General features: G+C 42.6%; 1 protein-coding gene across 1 annotated transcript in view; it reads left to right on the forward strand.

Annotated features, from left to right (window-relative positions):
• Positions 1-17,483, forward strand: part of nt5dc1 (5'-nucleotidase domain containing 1) — a 76,801-nt gene that overhangs the window by 55,475 nt on the left and 3,843 nt on the right. Inside the window, exons 10-11 of the mRNA XM_026193948.1 lie at positions 10,331-10,504; positions 13,318-13,486. Coding sequence (XP_026049733.1) covers positions 10,331-10,504; positions 13,318-13,486 — 343 coding nt within the window. The remainder of the gene's footprint in view (positions 1-10,330; positions 10,505-13,317; positions 13,487-17,483) is intronic.

Raw genomic sequence — 17,483 nt, forward strand, 5'->3', positions numbered from 1 at the left:
ATGTTAAATTTAATTGTTATACCTGGTAAAGTGGCAATGCTGATCATTTTATTAAAAACGAAATAATTTAGACAGTTTTTCCACTCTCAGTGATGCCACCGTGTTCGTTTGACTTCGGGACCTTAAGTGGAGTTTGGACCCGGATTACTCCGCAAGGCTCCTGACTACGGTAGCCGTAATGCTCCAACAATCCATCAAGCGGTGCAGCTTCGTAGCTTACCAAAGTTGTACTAAAACATTTTTTGACAGACTTTTGAGCGCCGTGTACCACATAAAATCGGTTCAACATCAATAAGCACAACCAGAATTCACACATAAGGCACACTGTTGATTTTTTAGAAAGTCTACTGAATGTGGGATCACCTCGATTGAGAAAAGAAAGATAGAATAAAAAAGGAGTATCCAGAAGTTTTGGGGCATCCTTGAAGAAACTTGAAGAACTATTCCTGAAGACTCCTACAAGATATTTACAAGAAAGCTTGCCCAAGTAAGATGAGGCTGTGTTAAAGAATAAAGGTGGTCATACCAAATGCTGTAGAACTAAAACAAAACCGAATAGAAAGGATAGACAGAAAGGATCAAAAATAATTGGATAATTGACTGACAAGTAGTGCTACTTTACAACTGTTTATTTCCCCCACATTAATTGTATTTCGGATTAAAATCTTGCTGACTACTCAAAAAGCTTTGTGTTGACTCATTTGTAGAATAAGACAAACATTTATTTGTATTGTTTGTTTTTATGGATAAAATAGTATTTGCTGCTCTCTTTGGTAGTTGACAGTCTTGAAAATGAGATTTTCAACCTTAATTAAACCTTTATGTGATCACTTAAAGGATATATTAAATAAAACCTAATAAACAATCTAAGAAGCTTTAGGGATTAGCCAAATATACAACTTTCTAGATTTCTTTCTCTATGAAAATAACTTTTTAAAATTTCAATTAAATACTTCATATACTTCATTAAATACTACGTATGTCAAAAGATTTTACACCAGATACCGTCACCTGACCCAATTAACCAAGTTTGGAATTGTCACTCGGAGTCCCCTAGCTTATGATCTGCTAGGGCCAGATAATAAGGATCTACAGACAAGATTTTAGTTGGGAGGGAACAAGATCAGAAATGACAATGGTTGGATGTAAACGTGAATATTTTGGCAGCACGGTGGCACGGTGGTTAGCACTGTTGCCGCACAGCAAGAAGGTCCTGAGTTCAATTCCACCATCAGGCCGGGGTCTTTCTGTGTGGAGTTTGCATGTTACTCTCCGGGTACTCCGGCTTCCTCCCACCGTCCAAAGACATGCAGCTTGTGGGGATAGGTTGATTGGATAATCCAAATTGCCACTAGGTGTGAATGTCCGAGTGAATGTGAGTGTGAATGGTTGTCTGTCTCTATGTGTTAGCCCTGCGACAGACTGGCGACCTGTCCAGGGTGTACCCCGCCTTTCGCCCTATGACAGCTGGGATAGGCTCCAGCGCCCCCCGCAACCCTGAAAAGGATAAGCAGAAGCGAATGGATGGATGGATGAAAACTATCAAATAAAGTAGGTATTTATAAGACAATAGCTTATATTTGGTGTCTGGTAAGTAATGCAGCTGTCTTCCAGACAAATAAGCTTCCATCTGTGTGAAATTATGAAATTGTATCAGAAAAACAAGCAATAAAGTGGCATCAAAGCAACAGTTTAGTCAAAAACAGGGCACAGGACACAACTACATAAAAGGAAAAATGCCAGACAAAATAGACCAGAAAAAATGCTGACTCATCTCTGCTCTCAACAGTCTAACTACAAGCCAGCCACAAAACTCCCATTAGACGTTACAATGAAAGCTTTTTGGCTTGTGGCTTTTTGTAGAGAGAAGAGCTGTCCCATACGGGAATGCATCTAAAGGAAAAAGCTGTTAAATAATCCAGTGTGCCTGTGTATGCTCACAGGGATGTATAATTGTGTCTAAAAGGACCTAATTTGGAACAATCATGTCCCTTTAAATTTGATAGATTTTCACATAATACAATGAAATATAAATATGTATGCTCAATGATTACACTTGAATGTTCTACAAGCAATTAATAATGTATGTTATCCATCTATTTTCTTCTCCTTGTCCCGGACAAGGAGAAGAAAATAGATGGGCTCCATCTCCTTTTCCGAGACGGAGCCCACACCTCCGTCTCCGTAGCCACCTACTCTAGTTTGTCCGAGGGAACACCAAGGTATTCCCAGGCCAGCCAAGAGATGTAATCTCTCCAGCATGTCCTGGGGCTTTCTACCAGTGGGACATGCCCTGATGAATCCGAAAGAATAACATCATCTGCAAAAAGCAGAGATGCGATTCCGAGAGCACCCAAGTGGAAGCCTTCCATCACTTGGCTACGTCTGGCTATTCTGTCAATAAAATTATGAACAGAATCGGTGACAAAGGAACTCAGGGTGAACCTCATCTACCTCAGGGACCCTGGTGCCATGTGCACTTATGGACACTTTTGTGTTCGAACATGGTGTTCATTAAGGACAAACTGTGGTTTGATCAGGCAGACCATTCTTTCCAATCAAGCCCCTCCAGGTCTCGGTGTTGTTGCCCACATGAGCATTAAAGTCTCCCAGTAAGAAAACAGAATCCCCAGGTGGAGCACACTCAAGCAACCCACCCAGGAACTCCAAAAAGGCAGGTACTCTGAACTGTCGTTTGGCAGATAAGCGCAGATGACAGTTAGGATCTGTTCCCCAACCTGTTCCCTTGATCTTACGCTTATAAGGGTCTTCTAAATTGCTCTTTGTCTGGTCTCTCACGCAGGACCAATTTGCCATAGGAGACCCTATCAGAGGGCAAAAGCCAGCCGCCAGAACATCAGAACCCTGGGACACACACTGTGACATTGTGATGTTAAGACAAGAACTTTGACAGTGGCTTTGTTAGTGGCTGGGCAAATGGGGTTTAACACCACTGACAGGCAACCACAATTTATACTGATTTTTCAGAAAGCTCACAATTGATCCAAGTAAACACTTAAAAAATTTAACACGAGTATAACTGTTTTTGGACATTTATTCAGAAATGTGAAATGTGATTTTCGCTCACATAATTGTACACATTGAAATATAAATCAATGTGTGTGAAATATAAATCTTCTACTACGGTTGTTGTGGTATGGTGATGTATAAATTTTTAGCACTTTATGATTTCCTATGAAGCTTTCTTGCTTTTGGAAATAAGAGGAATAAGGAAATCTGTAGTTTAGCTGCCAACAATGCCTTAAGAACCATAAGAGCATGTAACTTTTCTTTTAAAAATAATCAGATAAACTTTTTCTATCTAAACTGACAAAATAATTTAGGGCAGGAGAAATGATCTGTAATAGATCAGGCACAGCCAGCACTGCACTGGGCAAACCCAAGTCCAGGTAGTAATACTCATCACCATCCACATCGAAAGTTCCTCTTCCCCCTCCTCCCACTCCTGTGCTCAATGCTCCCCCTGTTCCTCAGCCACGTGGAGAAAGCTCTTGTGGAATTTAGTGTCAACCTGCACTTATAGCTGCTTTAAAGACTCCTCTGGGTTGACCTGAGGCACTCTGTATTTTCAGTTCTCTCCACTTTCACCTGACAGGACTTAAGGCAGGTGGCTTGAATAGAGGCATTCAAGGAAGATTACAATTGACTTACAGGACACTGCTGAAACTACTGGGGTTGTGACTGGACTGATCGGACATGATCAGACAGGTTCTTTGGGTATGGGTAGTTCATTCTGTGTTCCCTGTGTTGTTTTGGGAAAAGCGGCACAGGTTAAAAAGGAAAAAAAACAACATGTGTACTGATTCTGCTGACAGTATTTCACAAGTTAAGAGAAATGTCTGGTTTCTGAGAGTGTAACTGACAAAATGTCTGTTGCCCCCACCCCCCTTATGCTCCAGGCTCCATGCTGCCTGTAGCACAATGGCCTCATTAAGGTCATTCTATATGTTTGCATTGCCTGATTGCCTGATAAAAGAACTACAGACCCACATGGCTGATTCTCATAACTTGACCAAGGGGAAACTTTCATGTGCAGCTTTTTGCCATGAAGGAATCCCATTGGATTCCTAGTCTTTCACCTGCAAACTTTATATTAATACTAGATTTTCTGGTTGGCTTTCAACTTACATAATGAGGCATGACCAGATAAAGTTCCATGCTTACATGTTCTGCAGAATTCATCCTGAAAAACTTTGGTATTATAAGATGGCACGTCAAGTAACTTTGAATTCAATTCTACTTGTATAGCATTTTAATTAATTTGCACCAGATAACCTGTACACTGGAGAGGAACTGCATCTCACTAATTTAGGAGGTCTTCATTTAGTCTGGAAAAAGAGTTTGTTGCTCTAATAAGTCTTATAATAATAATAATAATAATAATGGATTGGATTTATATAGCGCTTTTCAAGGCACCCAAAGCGCTTTACAATGCCACTATTCATTCACTCTCACATTCACACACTGGTGACTTCCCTAAAGCTAGGGCGTCTTACTGGTCACTGAATCTCTTTTTTTTTTTTTTTTTCTCTTTTTTTTCCCGATCTAGATCCTATAACTTAGTCTATGTACCGTATTTTTCGTACCTTAAGGCACACATATAAGGCGCACTGTCGATGAACGGGTCTGTTTTCATACATAAGGTGGACCAGATTATAAGGCGCATTATGTGAAACAAAACAGTCAGATAAGTCAAATTTTACTCAACTCATTCTTCTTGCTTCCTCCACTTCCGTACCATTGATTGATTAGTGTTGAATTCTCTCGCAGCTGCTCTATTCCCATGTTGTTGCAGTATATGAATGACTAACCTCGTATTGTGGATGGATTATCTCAGTTGTTCTCCTGGCTGAAGTTTGGTCTGTTTACAGCATCCTGCCATGCTATTGCATTTGTCCTTAACCATCGGGAACCCTTACGTTAACTTTTCTTGAATCGAAAAAAGTTAGCATGCATCCTCCAGCTTCACTTATGTTATGCTAACATAGCTGTGTCGCTAGTGATCACATAGCACATAATTATATATACCAGCTAGTCCAACTTCAGTAACCCAAGAAACGTCACTGCTGTTTAGTTTTCTGTCTTCATTTATGTTGGAAGTGGTAGCAGAGCTGTACATCATAATTTTAAGTTTTCATGGATGCCAGGATGTTAAACTTAATTTAGACAGTTTTTAACTCTCTTTTTTTTTTCTTTTTTTTTTTTTTTGGCCTGTCCCGTTTGGCTCTTTTGCCATCAGAATTGTTGTCTAAAGGCGAAGAAAGATGCCCAACGGATTTACTTTACCAAACTGACCATCCCAGCCTTGCCGTAATGGTCCATTTGATTCACCTTTTATTGTTTATTTTATTTTCACTTAATGAATACGGGACAGACTTGACTGGGGGAAAGAAGGGGAGAAAGAAAGAGGGAAAGAGAAACAGCTGAGAAGAGGGACGGGGGAGAAGGGCAAAAGACAAAAACCAACAGAACGGGCAGAGAAAAAAAATGCATATATCAATTACCTGGATCACCTGCTGAGAAAGAAAAAAGAAAGCAAGCAGAAGAGAACAAGAGTAATAGAATAAACAACATCACAATGATATATGGGAATATGACAGTAAATACTAAATGTTAAACATTATTGTGCAGCACATAAGATCAACAGAACACAGTGTGCTTTGAGATAGGAGCCAAAAAGGGTGTAGTTTGTGGGTGTGATCACCCGTGTGTACACCTGTGAGTATGGACGCGCTTGTTTTTTGTTTTTTTAAAAGGTTCCTTCATGTAATAATCTGCTAGAGGGTGTGGGGGGGGCCACAGCCCCGTCCTCCAGGGCGTGAAGCAGGTGTGGAGGAGATCAAAACTCCAGACATCCAGAGGCCCCCAGAACACAAGAGACCATGGAAGACCAACAGAGGGGCAGCTGCGCCACTGTCCCGGAAAGAGCTGAGGAGAGTCCCAGATGAGGGCTCACTCAGCAGCCGCAGAGCAGAAGCCAGGGGGAGTTGCAGTGACGCGCCCGTGAGCTCCGCCGGCAGCCAGCTGCGCCTGAGTGACCGAGCCCCAGGCCGAGAGGCCGGGGGCACCCCACCTCCGAAGTGGCCCGAGCGAGCCCCAGGCTCCAGGCCCCGATAAGCGGCCGCCAAGGAGTGAGCCGGTGTGTACCTGGACGCCCATCCCCGGACACAAAGAACCACCAACGCACCGATGTCTGAGGGGGTCCGCCACTGGCAGGGGAAGTGGTGGTAGGGGGAGATAGGCCTCCAAACCTTGGAGGGCCTGAGATGTCCCCAGAGAGGTGGCGCCTGACACCCAACCTGACATATAGACACAGACATACAGGCACACACAGATACAAACATCCATTCCCACCCTCATGCTCTCATATGCACTTACTCCACACTCAACCAACGTGGAGACAGACATAAAGAGACGTTGTACACACGATCACACTCCCCAAGCGTACTCTACAAACCGGGTCTAGGTGCCCCCGCCCCTGGAGGGGGAACTGCACCCAGACCCAGGTGGTGTTTCCCTTTTCCCTGCGGTGGGGGGAGGCAGACCGCCCCGACTCCACAGCAGCAGGAAGGCTCCACACTCCAGACCGCAGTCGGACGGCCAACTCCTCCTCCTAGTCCTAGCCCCCCTGCTCCAGCAGGTCGCAGAGAACGGGGGTGAGAGAAGACTCCGAACCTCCCTCCACCCGCTCATTGTAATGTTGATGCATGTGTGTTCTAAGGTGCATTTAAAACCCAGGAGGGCTTGGGGCTACCTGCCAGAGAGCAGCAGGTAAGCGCATGGTCCCTCCTGCTAGCCCTCAATGTCTACGTGTATTTAAAATTGAGAGGTGGGCAACGATGCCAGGGGTGGGGTGTACACCCTGATGGTACTTTGGACTCCGTGTATCGTGCCCACCCCCAAGATCCTATATGTATGTGTAATGAGAGTGTGAGTAATGTGAATGTCTAAGTTGTGGGATAAAATTGAGGCAGAGGCAGCCAGAAGGGGACAGAGGGGGGGGTAGCCTCCTCTGCACCCTGGTGACATACCCCTACTCCAAGGCCCTGCATGTGTGGGTGGTTGTGGTGGAGCGGGAAGAGGGAGGCAGCTGGAGATGGGGAGGGAAGGAAGGGAGGGGCAAGTGACCCCTCCCTGGGGCCAGCTCCCCCGCTGACCCCAGTAGGCACCCCCATACTCCGCGACCCGCCAGGGAAAGGGGGCCCAGGCCCATCCAGACCGGGCCCAGTGCAGCAGCGCCGCCCAGCCCCACAGAGCCCGGGACAGTCCACCCAACCCCACCACAGAGAAAACTGCACCCACCCCACCATCCACTCATCTTCCAGGCTACATAAGACAATAAACACCCAGGCTGAGCTCTTCCTCCACCTCTCCTGTATCTCCCCCTCCTGCAGAGGGAGCTCCTGAGGAGAGGAAAGCTCCTGCAAGATGTGACAATCTCCCCCACCAGTTGAAGAGCCCCCCAGGCGGCTCGATGCACCGGCGGCACCCTGCTCCAGGGCTGGGCCCCCATGCACCCACCCGCCCACAACCCCGGCAACACACCAACCAGGACCCAAGCCCCCGAGGCCCGGTCCGGGTCCCAGCCCAGAGACGGAGCGCCCCCAGAACCTCACGCCCATCCCGGACCCACCCAGGGGCAGCCAGGCTACCAGGTCAGTAACCCACGTCCGTCAGCACAGACCCTCCCCTAGCCCCGCTGCACGCAGCCGCGAGGAAACAGTCACCGGAGAGCCAACAGAGCCCCTAACCGGACATGACCGCTACCCCGGGTTGAGCCCCCCAAGGAAGATGCCTCCGGGGAACCCCCCGACGCCCTAAGCCTGTCCCTACCCCCACACCAATCACAACAGTGAAGGCGGGACCAAACTATGACCCCCCACCCCCACTAGGTGATGGAGCTGATCAAAGGAGCCCAGAGCAATTGATCTGATGTGGTGGCAGAGGCTGTATCAAGACTAATGTAATCTAATAGATAATTTCTATATTGGTTAGAATTAAGATTATTTTTATTTTTCCAGTTCATGAGGACTGTTTTCTTGGCTATGCATAGGGCAGTGAAAACCATATGGGCGATATTCTTTTCTGAAGTGACATTATCTAAGCTGCCCAACAAACACACTAAGGGGGAAGTTGGAATGTTACATTTCAGACACTTCGATAAGTCTTCACATATCTCGCGCCAAAACTTCTGAACTGGTGGACAGAACCAAAGAGCGTGGATATAATTGTCCGGTGAATTGGTTTGGCAGTTTGAGCAGTTGTTGGTAGACGTAAAGCCCATCTTGAACATCCGATGACCTGTATAGTGCACTCTATGTAATATTTTGTATTGAATTAATTGAAGACTGGGATTTCTAATTAGATGAAAGGTTTTTAATCTGAATCTCTATTAGTGAGCTACGTACCACAGGCCTTTAGGATTTCCACTATGCTGCTCATGTTGTTTGAAATTCCTACCAACACCACCATATATTTTTCACAAATGTTCTATATGCAAAAAGTGCAATGTATTTGTGTTAGCCAATCGTAATATTGGAGAGAAATCAAGTCAAGAAACCGTTCCTAGAACACCAGCTGTGCTGCGGCACAGCAAGTTTGACAGCTGAGAATTAAGAATAAAATACAAAAACTAAAGGGTGCATTTATAACCAATGAACAGTGTGATCGTTATGCTTACAAACCAAGAGGTGTCTGCCTGGCTGATTTAACCATAGCCTGGAGTCTGATTCTCTTTATAGGTCTTCCCCTAATGCAGAGCTTAGTGTAGTTGAGGTCGGTGTAACTGTATTCATCAACAATGAGTCTATCTGTAATATATTTTCTCTGTGCTGGAATCCATGGCCTCTCTAAATATTTATCATAGTGATCCCACAACTCTGGCAGCAGTACTGCTTAGCAATGAGAGGTGCAGGATGTTTCTGGGGTTCGAGGATCAGCTGTGGCCAGTTCTGGGAAAGTTAGTGGAAATATAACTCCTGCAGTCCTTGCACCACAGGCTCTGGGCTGCAGCCCCCCAGATTAGCCGGTCTGTTTGTTTACATGTGAAAGGGAGCTCTTGAGTCACAGCACAGAGCTGTGAGGAGAGAGACAACCCCCAGCTACTGGAATGCCTTACATACTCTTTATGGCCTTCTGGTTTGATTTAGTTGTATCTAACACGCATATATTTGCAGAGATATGTGTGTGTGATCACTATTTGTTTCGGCTAGTATGGGTTTACATCATTGTATATTGGGTTTGGGTAGAAACGGTAATACGTACTAGACTCAGAATTGCTACACTAATCAGCTTAGCTATATATGACCATTAAATACACCACCATTATGTATAAACTGAGCTAGACTGGTTTGCATGACAGGGATAAAACACTGCTTTCCAGACAGAGCGTTTCTGCCATCTGCAGATCTGTTGAAACTGTGTTTTAAAGACAAATGAGATGTACTTTCAGTTTTCATTACAAAAATTATGTTAACTAAAAGAAAGTGGTTAAAAATCTTAGCCTATCTGTGAAACGCGGTGGTGGTAATGTCATGGTTTGGACCTGTTTGGCTACATCTGGGTCTGACAGCTTGTCATCACTGATGGAGTGAATGTTTTCTAAAGGAAAAAGTCAGGGCCTCTAATCATCAAATAAATCAAAAAGGATAGTGAATTGTGCAATAAGACATGACACAATGCAAAATATTATTAAATATTAAAATATTACCAAAGAGTGTAAAATGATAAAGCCAAGTCAAAACTTTGGCCTTAATCCAACAGAAATGCTGTGGAATTAGAGGGAACCCATCAACATTTTAGAACCTTAGAGTTTTTTGAATGTGAAATGGTATAAAGTCCCTCCAAGTCTATTATTGTTTTATTTGATTATTCAGTTGTTTTTACATATACTATTTTGAGGGCTTGTGTGAAAAGGATAAAAGAGATATAGAAAATTCCAGCAACTGTAAACTGTATGTATCTGTGTAGTATTCCTGTGAACTGACCTCTAGTCTTCTCCATTTTATACTACTTGTTACTCTAATGCCCTTTTCCCATCTTCTGTGTGTCAGTAGGTCTGTGTCATTTCATTTTAAACTCCTGCATTCTGAGTTCCCCACTCCAGTTTGGAGGGCTTTAACCTCTTAACATCAATCACCAGTGAAACCCTTTTTTGTGTGTGTGGGAAATAGGTCAGAATTCATACATGCTACCGTCATCATTGTGAATGTTAAAAGAAGATAAAAACCAGTTTAACTGACTTTCACTAAGCCTACGCAAGAATTCTGTTTCACTGAGAGTAACCAGGCTGTTATTTTTCACCCTGCAGGTAGTTTATTTCGGTGACAGCATGAGATCAGACATGTTCCCTGCCAGCAGCTTTGGGAAGTGGGAGACGGTGATGATAGTGGAAGAAATGGAGGGGGAGGGCGTCCCAAAGAGTGAAGCGGCATTGTCCAATGAGGCGCAAGTGGAGCCTCTAGAGAAGAAGGGAAAGTTTGAGGTAAGTTATATAGCAGTCATTCCCTACCCCCAGCTCTAGCCTTCTGACACCTTGTGGACTTTGTGTTTGTATATGCAGGCTCAAATCTTCTGTCAATTGAACTTGTGTCTGACTCTTTCTGGTTTCTTTAAGTATAGTTCTTACCCCTCAGCTGTAAAAGGCTGACGGGGTATTGTCATCAGCCTACCAGGCAGGTGGGCAGGCAACGTGGAAACTCAAGATTTAAATGCAGTAACTCAGGAATAAAGCAACATAGTTGTTTCAAATTGATACCATAGGTCTATGTACTAAAAATCTTGGATGACTTTGAATCTAACAAAGCACAATACTCAAAAGGAGGCGTTATAGTTTGAAATAGGTTCCAAAGCAGCTTGCAGATGTGCAACAAGTAAATAGTTTGTGCTACATACGACTTTCCAAATGGAACTAAAGAATATGACTTCAGCTGATGGATCTGCAGAAGCAGTCTGGCACTGAGATCAGCTGCTCTAAAACTGCTGTAGGATAGAAAAATGTAAGTGACTTTATTTTAATTTTGCTTTAATAGTCCAAAAAGTTGAGAATACTGCCCAACTGTGTTTGACCTTAAAACATCCATTCATGAACTTGTGAGGCAGGCTTGCTGAGACACAGTCATGAAATAAAAGGTTTTTAAAGGCAAATTATGGATCATATCAGGTGTTTAACTTCTGTCGTGTAGAAAGGAAATTGTAAAGAAATGAATAAATACATATCAGCCCTCTTGGTCACAGTTCAATGAGGATATTAAGCAGCAGGATGTTAACATCCCCTCAGACAAAAAAATAAGGCGTCAGCACATCTTCTGGCAAGAAACACCAGGATAAGAACATTTCCTCATTTTCGTTTCAAAGGGCACTCTGCACTGTACTTTACTGCAGTAAAGGAAGGAAGAGCAAAATTAGATGCGATGGAGTAAAGCGGTCACATTTACCCGAAACACCCTGATCTAACTTACTGCTCATGTATTAAAACCAAGAACTTATTTTTTCCAACATACAGAAAAAGCCCACAGATGTACAGTGCACACTTTAAAGAAATTAGTAAAATAGACTGTATAGGGAGACTTACTATGGAGTCTTTGACCTCTGAATAATTCAGTTTTAAAATATATTTTGTCCTGTTATTACTAATAAGAAACCAAACTAGTTAGTAGGAACACTGCAGTGTTAATCATATATGAGGCATCAGGGCACAAATTCACTGTTGGGCCCTAACTAACTACAGAGTGCCTTGTTACCTCCCTTTAACTACAATCCAAATTCTGTAAGGGTTAGGATAGAGCTGGTAACATTAGCATACATTCTGATATACTATTAAGACTGACTTTCACTCAGTTATATATTACATAATGTAATATATTCATAATATTCTAATTGTTATGCTCAGTTACTACAGTAGGTACCTCTAAGCTAGCTAGCTAGTCATGTCAAGGAATCCAGCTTTTTTGGAACTTTCTTGGGATGAAACCATTCTTTGCCCTACTTATCTTTTATCTTTATCTTTCTTGTATCATTATATCCATTATAGTTTTTGGTTGACCATTTTATAGCCCTGAGTTTGGTATTCTAGCCATTAGGAGGTTTTCAGCTAAGCTAGAACAAATGCTAGTGCTGAGTAACTAGAGCAGTTAGCAATAGTTAAATGTAGAGACCATTTTGTACTAGGCTGTTAGTTAATTTATCATGTTACATTGGCAACTTTAACATGAAGGAGACTGTAACAGAGCTCATGTAATCGTTTCCATTGAATAAATGAATTAAACAAGAACTTAAGTGTCAGAGATATTGGTAGTGCTGATAAAACAAGTGTTACTGACACAGATAGAACATCATTTGTGATAAGAAACTTCCTTTTCCTGTGGTTTGCAGTCTTTATTTTGAGCATTATCAAAGATCAAAACTAAGTAGTGTGAAGCCTGCTTGGTATTTTTCATCTTGTTTCACGGTCAACCATCATTAGTCTTTAGTGCATTTCATGTTTTCCCCATCTTCATAAATCTTTTGCGCAGTTTGCCTTTTTTTGTTTTAAAATATTATTATTATTATTTATTTTTTTTGTACTTTTATTTAACTTTTCCCCCCCAACAAATACAAGGCTGGTTCACATCCAAAATAATAACACTACACAGCACTAGAATATTACAACATTATGTCGATAATTGTTGTCCATTAGGATCCAGTTTACCGGTTACTCCCAGTGCTTCCAGTGGTTTCTTCCATTTGTCCACAAAAATCCGGGAGCTCCCATCAATATAGTGTCCCAGCCTGATCAGAGTCATAACTTCAATGATGAGCGACTTCCATAGAGAAATGGAGGGAGGCTCCAATATACCAATATATACATTAATATTATAAATAAAATATTCTTTTTAAAGTAATTGGAACACGTCTTAACATCTTAAGCAGCTTGGGCTTTTTCCTTTTTTCTATTTTATCACCTGGTAAATCTCTGTTATGCAACATTTCCTGATATCTTTAAGGCTCATAAGATCAGTGTGTTATCAAACTTATTTTAAACACCACATCCTAATGTTGCTGCTCATTAGCAGAATCTGCTTGCAAAATGTACAAGTGATTATGACTAACACAGCAATACATTTCTCAGTAATAGTGATTCATTTCAGTACTAAAGAAAAGAAACCTCATCATAGCTGGCTGGATTGAAACCAGTTTAGAGATTCATCATCCTCTGTGTGCTCAGGGTGGTAATTCCTACATGTAAACAAGTCTGTACCTGTCTGAAAATGAACACAGTGTTGCATAGTTTGGCTTTTCTATCAACTGTCTCAACAGGAGCAGGGCATGAAGTCACCCTCTGCTGTGTCCAACCAGTGGGGTTCTTACTTTGTTGATGTGCATAAAAGTGGAGGAGGGGATGAGGAGAGCCAGAAGCTGACCTGGTGCTGCCACTGCATTCACAAATACAGCACCATGGCCATCCCTAGTGTTGAGCACATAGCAGGTATGTGAAAGGAGACAAACGATGGAAATACATTTGAAAGTGATGTGAAATACAGAGCAAATTAATATAAACACAGGGTTAGGGAACAGGGAACAGCCCTTTATTTAGAGCTCATGTATTTGTTACCCTCTACAATAACCCGAAAGGCTGACAGGAACAAGTACAGTGGGGCAAAAAAGTATTTAGTCAGCCACCGATTGTGCAAGTTCCCCCACCTAAAATGATGACAGAGGTCAGTAATTTGCACCAGAGCTACACTTCAACTGTGAGAGACAGAATGTGAAAAAAAAAAATCCATGAATCCACATGGTAGGATTTGTAAAGAATTTATTCGTAAATCAGGGTGGAAAATAAGTATTTGGTCAATAACAAAAATACAACTCAATACTTTGTAACATAACCTTTGTTGGCAATAACAGAGGTCAAACGTTTACTATAGGTCTTTACCAGGTTTGCACACACAGTAGCTGGTATTTTGGCCCATTCCTCCATGCAGATCTTCTCGAGAGAATCAGAATCAGAATCAGAATCAGAATACTTTATTGATCCCTGGGGGAAATTATTTTTTGTTACAGTGCTCCATTTTAAACCAACATTAAGACAAGACAGACAATACGCTAACTAAGAATAGTACAATATATACATATATATACATACATACATACATAAGTCACTTATAAATAAATATTTGGAAAAGAAACATGTGTAGTTGTAGCAGCAAACAGTGTGTTAAGTGGATGCGTTGTACAGGGAGATGGCCACAGGCAGGAAAGATTTCCTGTGTCGTTCAGTGGTGCTTTTCGGTAATCTCAGTCTCTCACTGAACGAGCTCCTGTGACTGACCAACATGTCATGGAGTGGGTGGGAGGTGTTATCCAACATTGTCTTTATCTTGGACAGCATCCGCCTCTCCGACACCACCTTGAGGGAGTCCAGCTCCATCCCCACAACATTGCTGGCCTTACGGATCAGTTTATTAAGTCTGTTGGCATCTGCGACCCTCAGCAGTGATGTTTTGGGGCTGTCGCCGAGCAACACGGACTTTCAACTCCCGCCACAGATTTTCTATGGGGTTGAGGTCTGGAGACTGGCTAGGCCACTCCAGGACTTTCAAATGCTTCTTACGGAGCCACTCCTTTGTTGCCCGGGCGGTGTGTTTTGGATCATTGTCATGTTGGAAGACCCAGCCTCGTTTCATCTTCAAAGTTCTCACTGATGGAAGGAGGTTTTGGCTCAAAATCTCACGATACATGGCCCCATTCATTCTGTCCTTAACACGGATCAGTCGTCCTGTCCCCTTGGCAGAAAAACAGCCCCATAGCATGATGTTTCCACCCCCATGCTTCACAGTAGGTATGGTGTTCTTGGGATGCAACTCAGTATTCTTCTTCCTCCAAACACGACGAGTTGAGTTTATACCAAAAAGTTCTACTTTGGTTTCATCTGACCACATGACATTCTCCCAATCCTCTGCTGTATCATCCATGTGCTCTCTGGCAAACTTCAGACGGGCCTGGACCTGCACTGGCTTCAGCAGCGGTACATGTCTGGCACTGCGGGATTTGATTCCCTGCCGTTGTAGTGTGTTACTGATGGTGACCTTTGTTACTTTGGTCCCAGCTCTCTGCAGGTCATTCACCAGGTCCCCCCGTGTGGTTCTGGGATCTTTGCTCACCGTTCTCATGATCATTTTGACCCCACGGGATGAGATCTTGCGTGGAGCCCCAGATCGAGGGAGATTATCAGTGGTCTTGTATGTCTTCCATTTTCTGATGATTGCTCCCACAGTTGATTTTTTCACACCAAGCTGCTTGCCTATTGTAGATTCACTCTTCCCAGTCTGGTGCAGGTCTACAATACTTTTCCTGGTGTCCTTCGAAAGCTCTTTGGTCTTGGCCATGGCGGAGTTTGGAGTCTGACTGTTTGAGGCTGTGGACAGGTGTCTTTTATACAGATGATGAGTTCAAACAGGTGCCATTCATACAGGTAACGAGTGGGGGACAGAAAAGCTTCTTACAGAAGACGTTACAGGTCTGTGAGAGCCAGAGATTTTCCTTGTTTGAGGTGACCAAATACTTATTTTCCACCCTGATTTACGAATAAATTCTTTACAAATCCTACCATGTGGATTCATGGATTTTTTTTTCACATTCTGTCTCTCACAGTTGAAGTGTACCTCTGGTGCAAATTACTGACCTCTGTCATCATTTTAGGTGGGGGAACTTGCACAATCGGTGGCTGACTAAATTATTTTTTGCCCCACTGTATTTTTCTATGACAATGGGTTCCTTTTACACTCCTGTGCAAAAGTGAGCTACCTTTCTTTTCTTTACACAGTGGGGGAAATGATCATTTGACCCACTGCTGAATTTGTAAGTTTGGTTACTTACAAAGACGGTTTCTGATTTGTATAGTAGAGAAATAGAATATCAACCAAAAATACTAAATAAATATACATAAATATTATAAATTCATTTTCATCTCACAGAGTGAAATAAGTGTTTGATTCCCCGAGCAAAACATGTCTAAAGAGAAACCCTTGTTGGCATGCAAAGCAGTAAGACATGTTTTGTAAGTGGTCACCAGGTTTGACCTAACACGAGGTTTGTTGTATTGGATCATTGTTATCGTGTTCTGGCTGAGGGGAGGAGCTTCTTGTCCAAGATTTTAAGGTACTTGGTCCCGTCGATTGGCCAAAGTATAATGCTTCCAATTCCATGCTTGAAAGTGGGGATGGTGTTCTTTGGGTCATACTCAACTGTTCTTTTATTCTAAACGCAATGGATCGAGTTAGTACCAGAGAGCTTGATTTTCGTTTCTTCTGACCTCAGCACTGTCTCCCAAGCCTTTTCGGAATCATTTAGCTGTTCACTGGCAAACTTAAGATGTGCCTGTACACACGCCATCTTTAGCAGAGGGACCTTGCAGGTGCTGCATGATTTCAGTTCATTATAATGTAGAGTGGTGTTCTTGGGGACTGCGGTCCCAACTTCATTTATATCATTAAAGAGCCCCTCCATCTTTCTCATGTTACTCCTTGCACAGATTTTTACACCGAGGGTGATTGATTGCCATGTTCTATTTCTTTCATTTCCAAATAGTTTTACCTGATCAATTTTAGAGGGATGTTTTTGTTTGTTTGTTAAGCCACTTAACATTGACCCATGAATCACTCAAACATAAAAATGCCACTTCTTTAGTTGAATCCTAGCCTTGAAGTTGATTAAGCTACCAGTCACTGAAGCCTTATCAAAAAAGGTCTTGGTAAACACTGGGTTTTAATTATTTATAAAAAAAAAAAAACAGGTACAGGTAACTCTGTTCTAGTTTATATACACATATGGTAAACAAACTGAGAATCAAACTTATTGTGTTAAAATTGTAAAAAAAAAACTACATCCTTTAGGTATACAAAAAAGTCCTCATATCAGACATCTCCATTATTCTACTTCATCAGAGAAACATTCACATGAACCCAAACAAGGACAGAAGCAGACACAGATGTGCAGCCAAAGTTAAAATAACTCTTACCAAGCAGCAGTGTGCTGCAGAGCAGATCCTGGGAAAATGTGATCTGCGGTTCCCTCATCAAAGTGCAGGTGTCCACAAAGGTTGCCAAGAAATGTCTTTTTTGATGTGTTGCATTGATGTTATCCTGGCGTGTGTGTGTGTGTGTGTGTGTGTGTGTGTGTGTGCGTGTGTGTGTGTGTGTGTGTGTGTGTGTGTGTGTGTGTGTGTGTGTGTGTGTGTGTGTGTGTGTGTGTGTGTGTGTGTGTGACCTTCCTGTGTAATCTACTTGGAACAGTTTGTATTGTGACTGCACAAAAACCACAACACTGTTTGACTTCTGGGTTATGGTCTCTGTGAACTAGTTCTTAAGAAATGTTTGTCCACCACATGGGAAATCCAGTGTTTATTCTCATTGTCAATGGTGAAAAGTAGGCTCTTATGCAGTTGGGGACGTGGTTATGATGGCACGCATTTTCAGACTTGTTCT

This window comes from Astatotilapia calliptera, chromosome 15 (assembly GCF_900246225.1).
Source record: "Astatotilapia calliptera chromosome 15, fAstCal1.2, whole genome shotgun sequence".
In the NCBI taxonomy this organism is placed as follows: Eukaryota; Metazoa; Chordata; class Actinopteri; order Cichliformes; family Cichlidae; genus Astatotilapia; species Astatotilapia calliptera.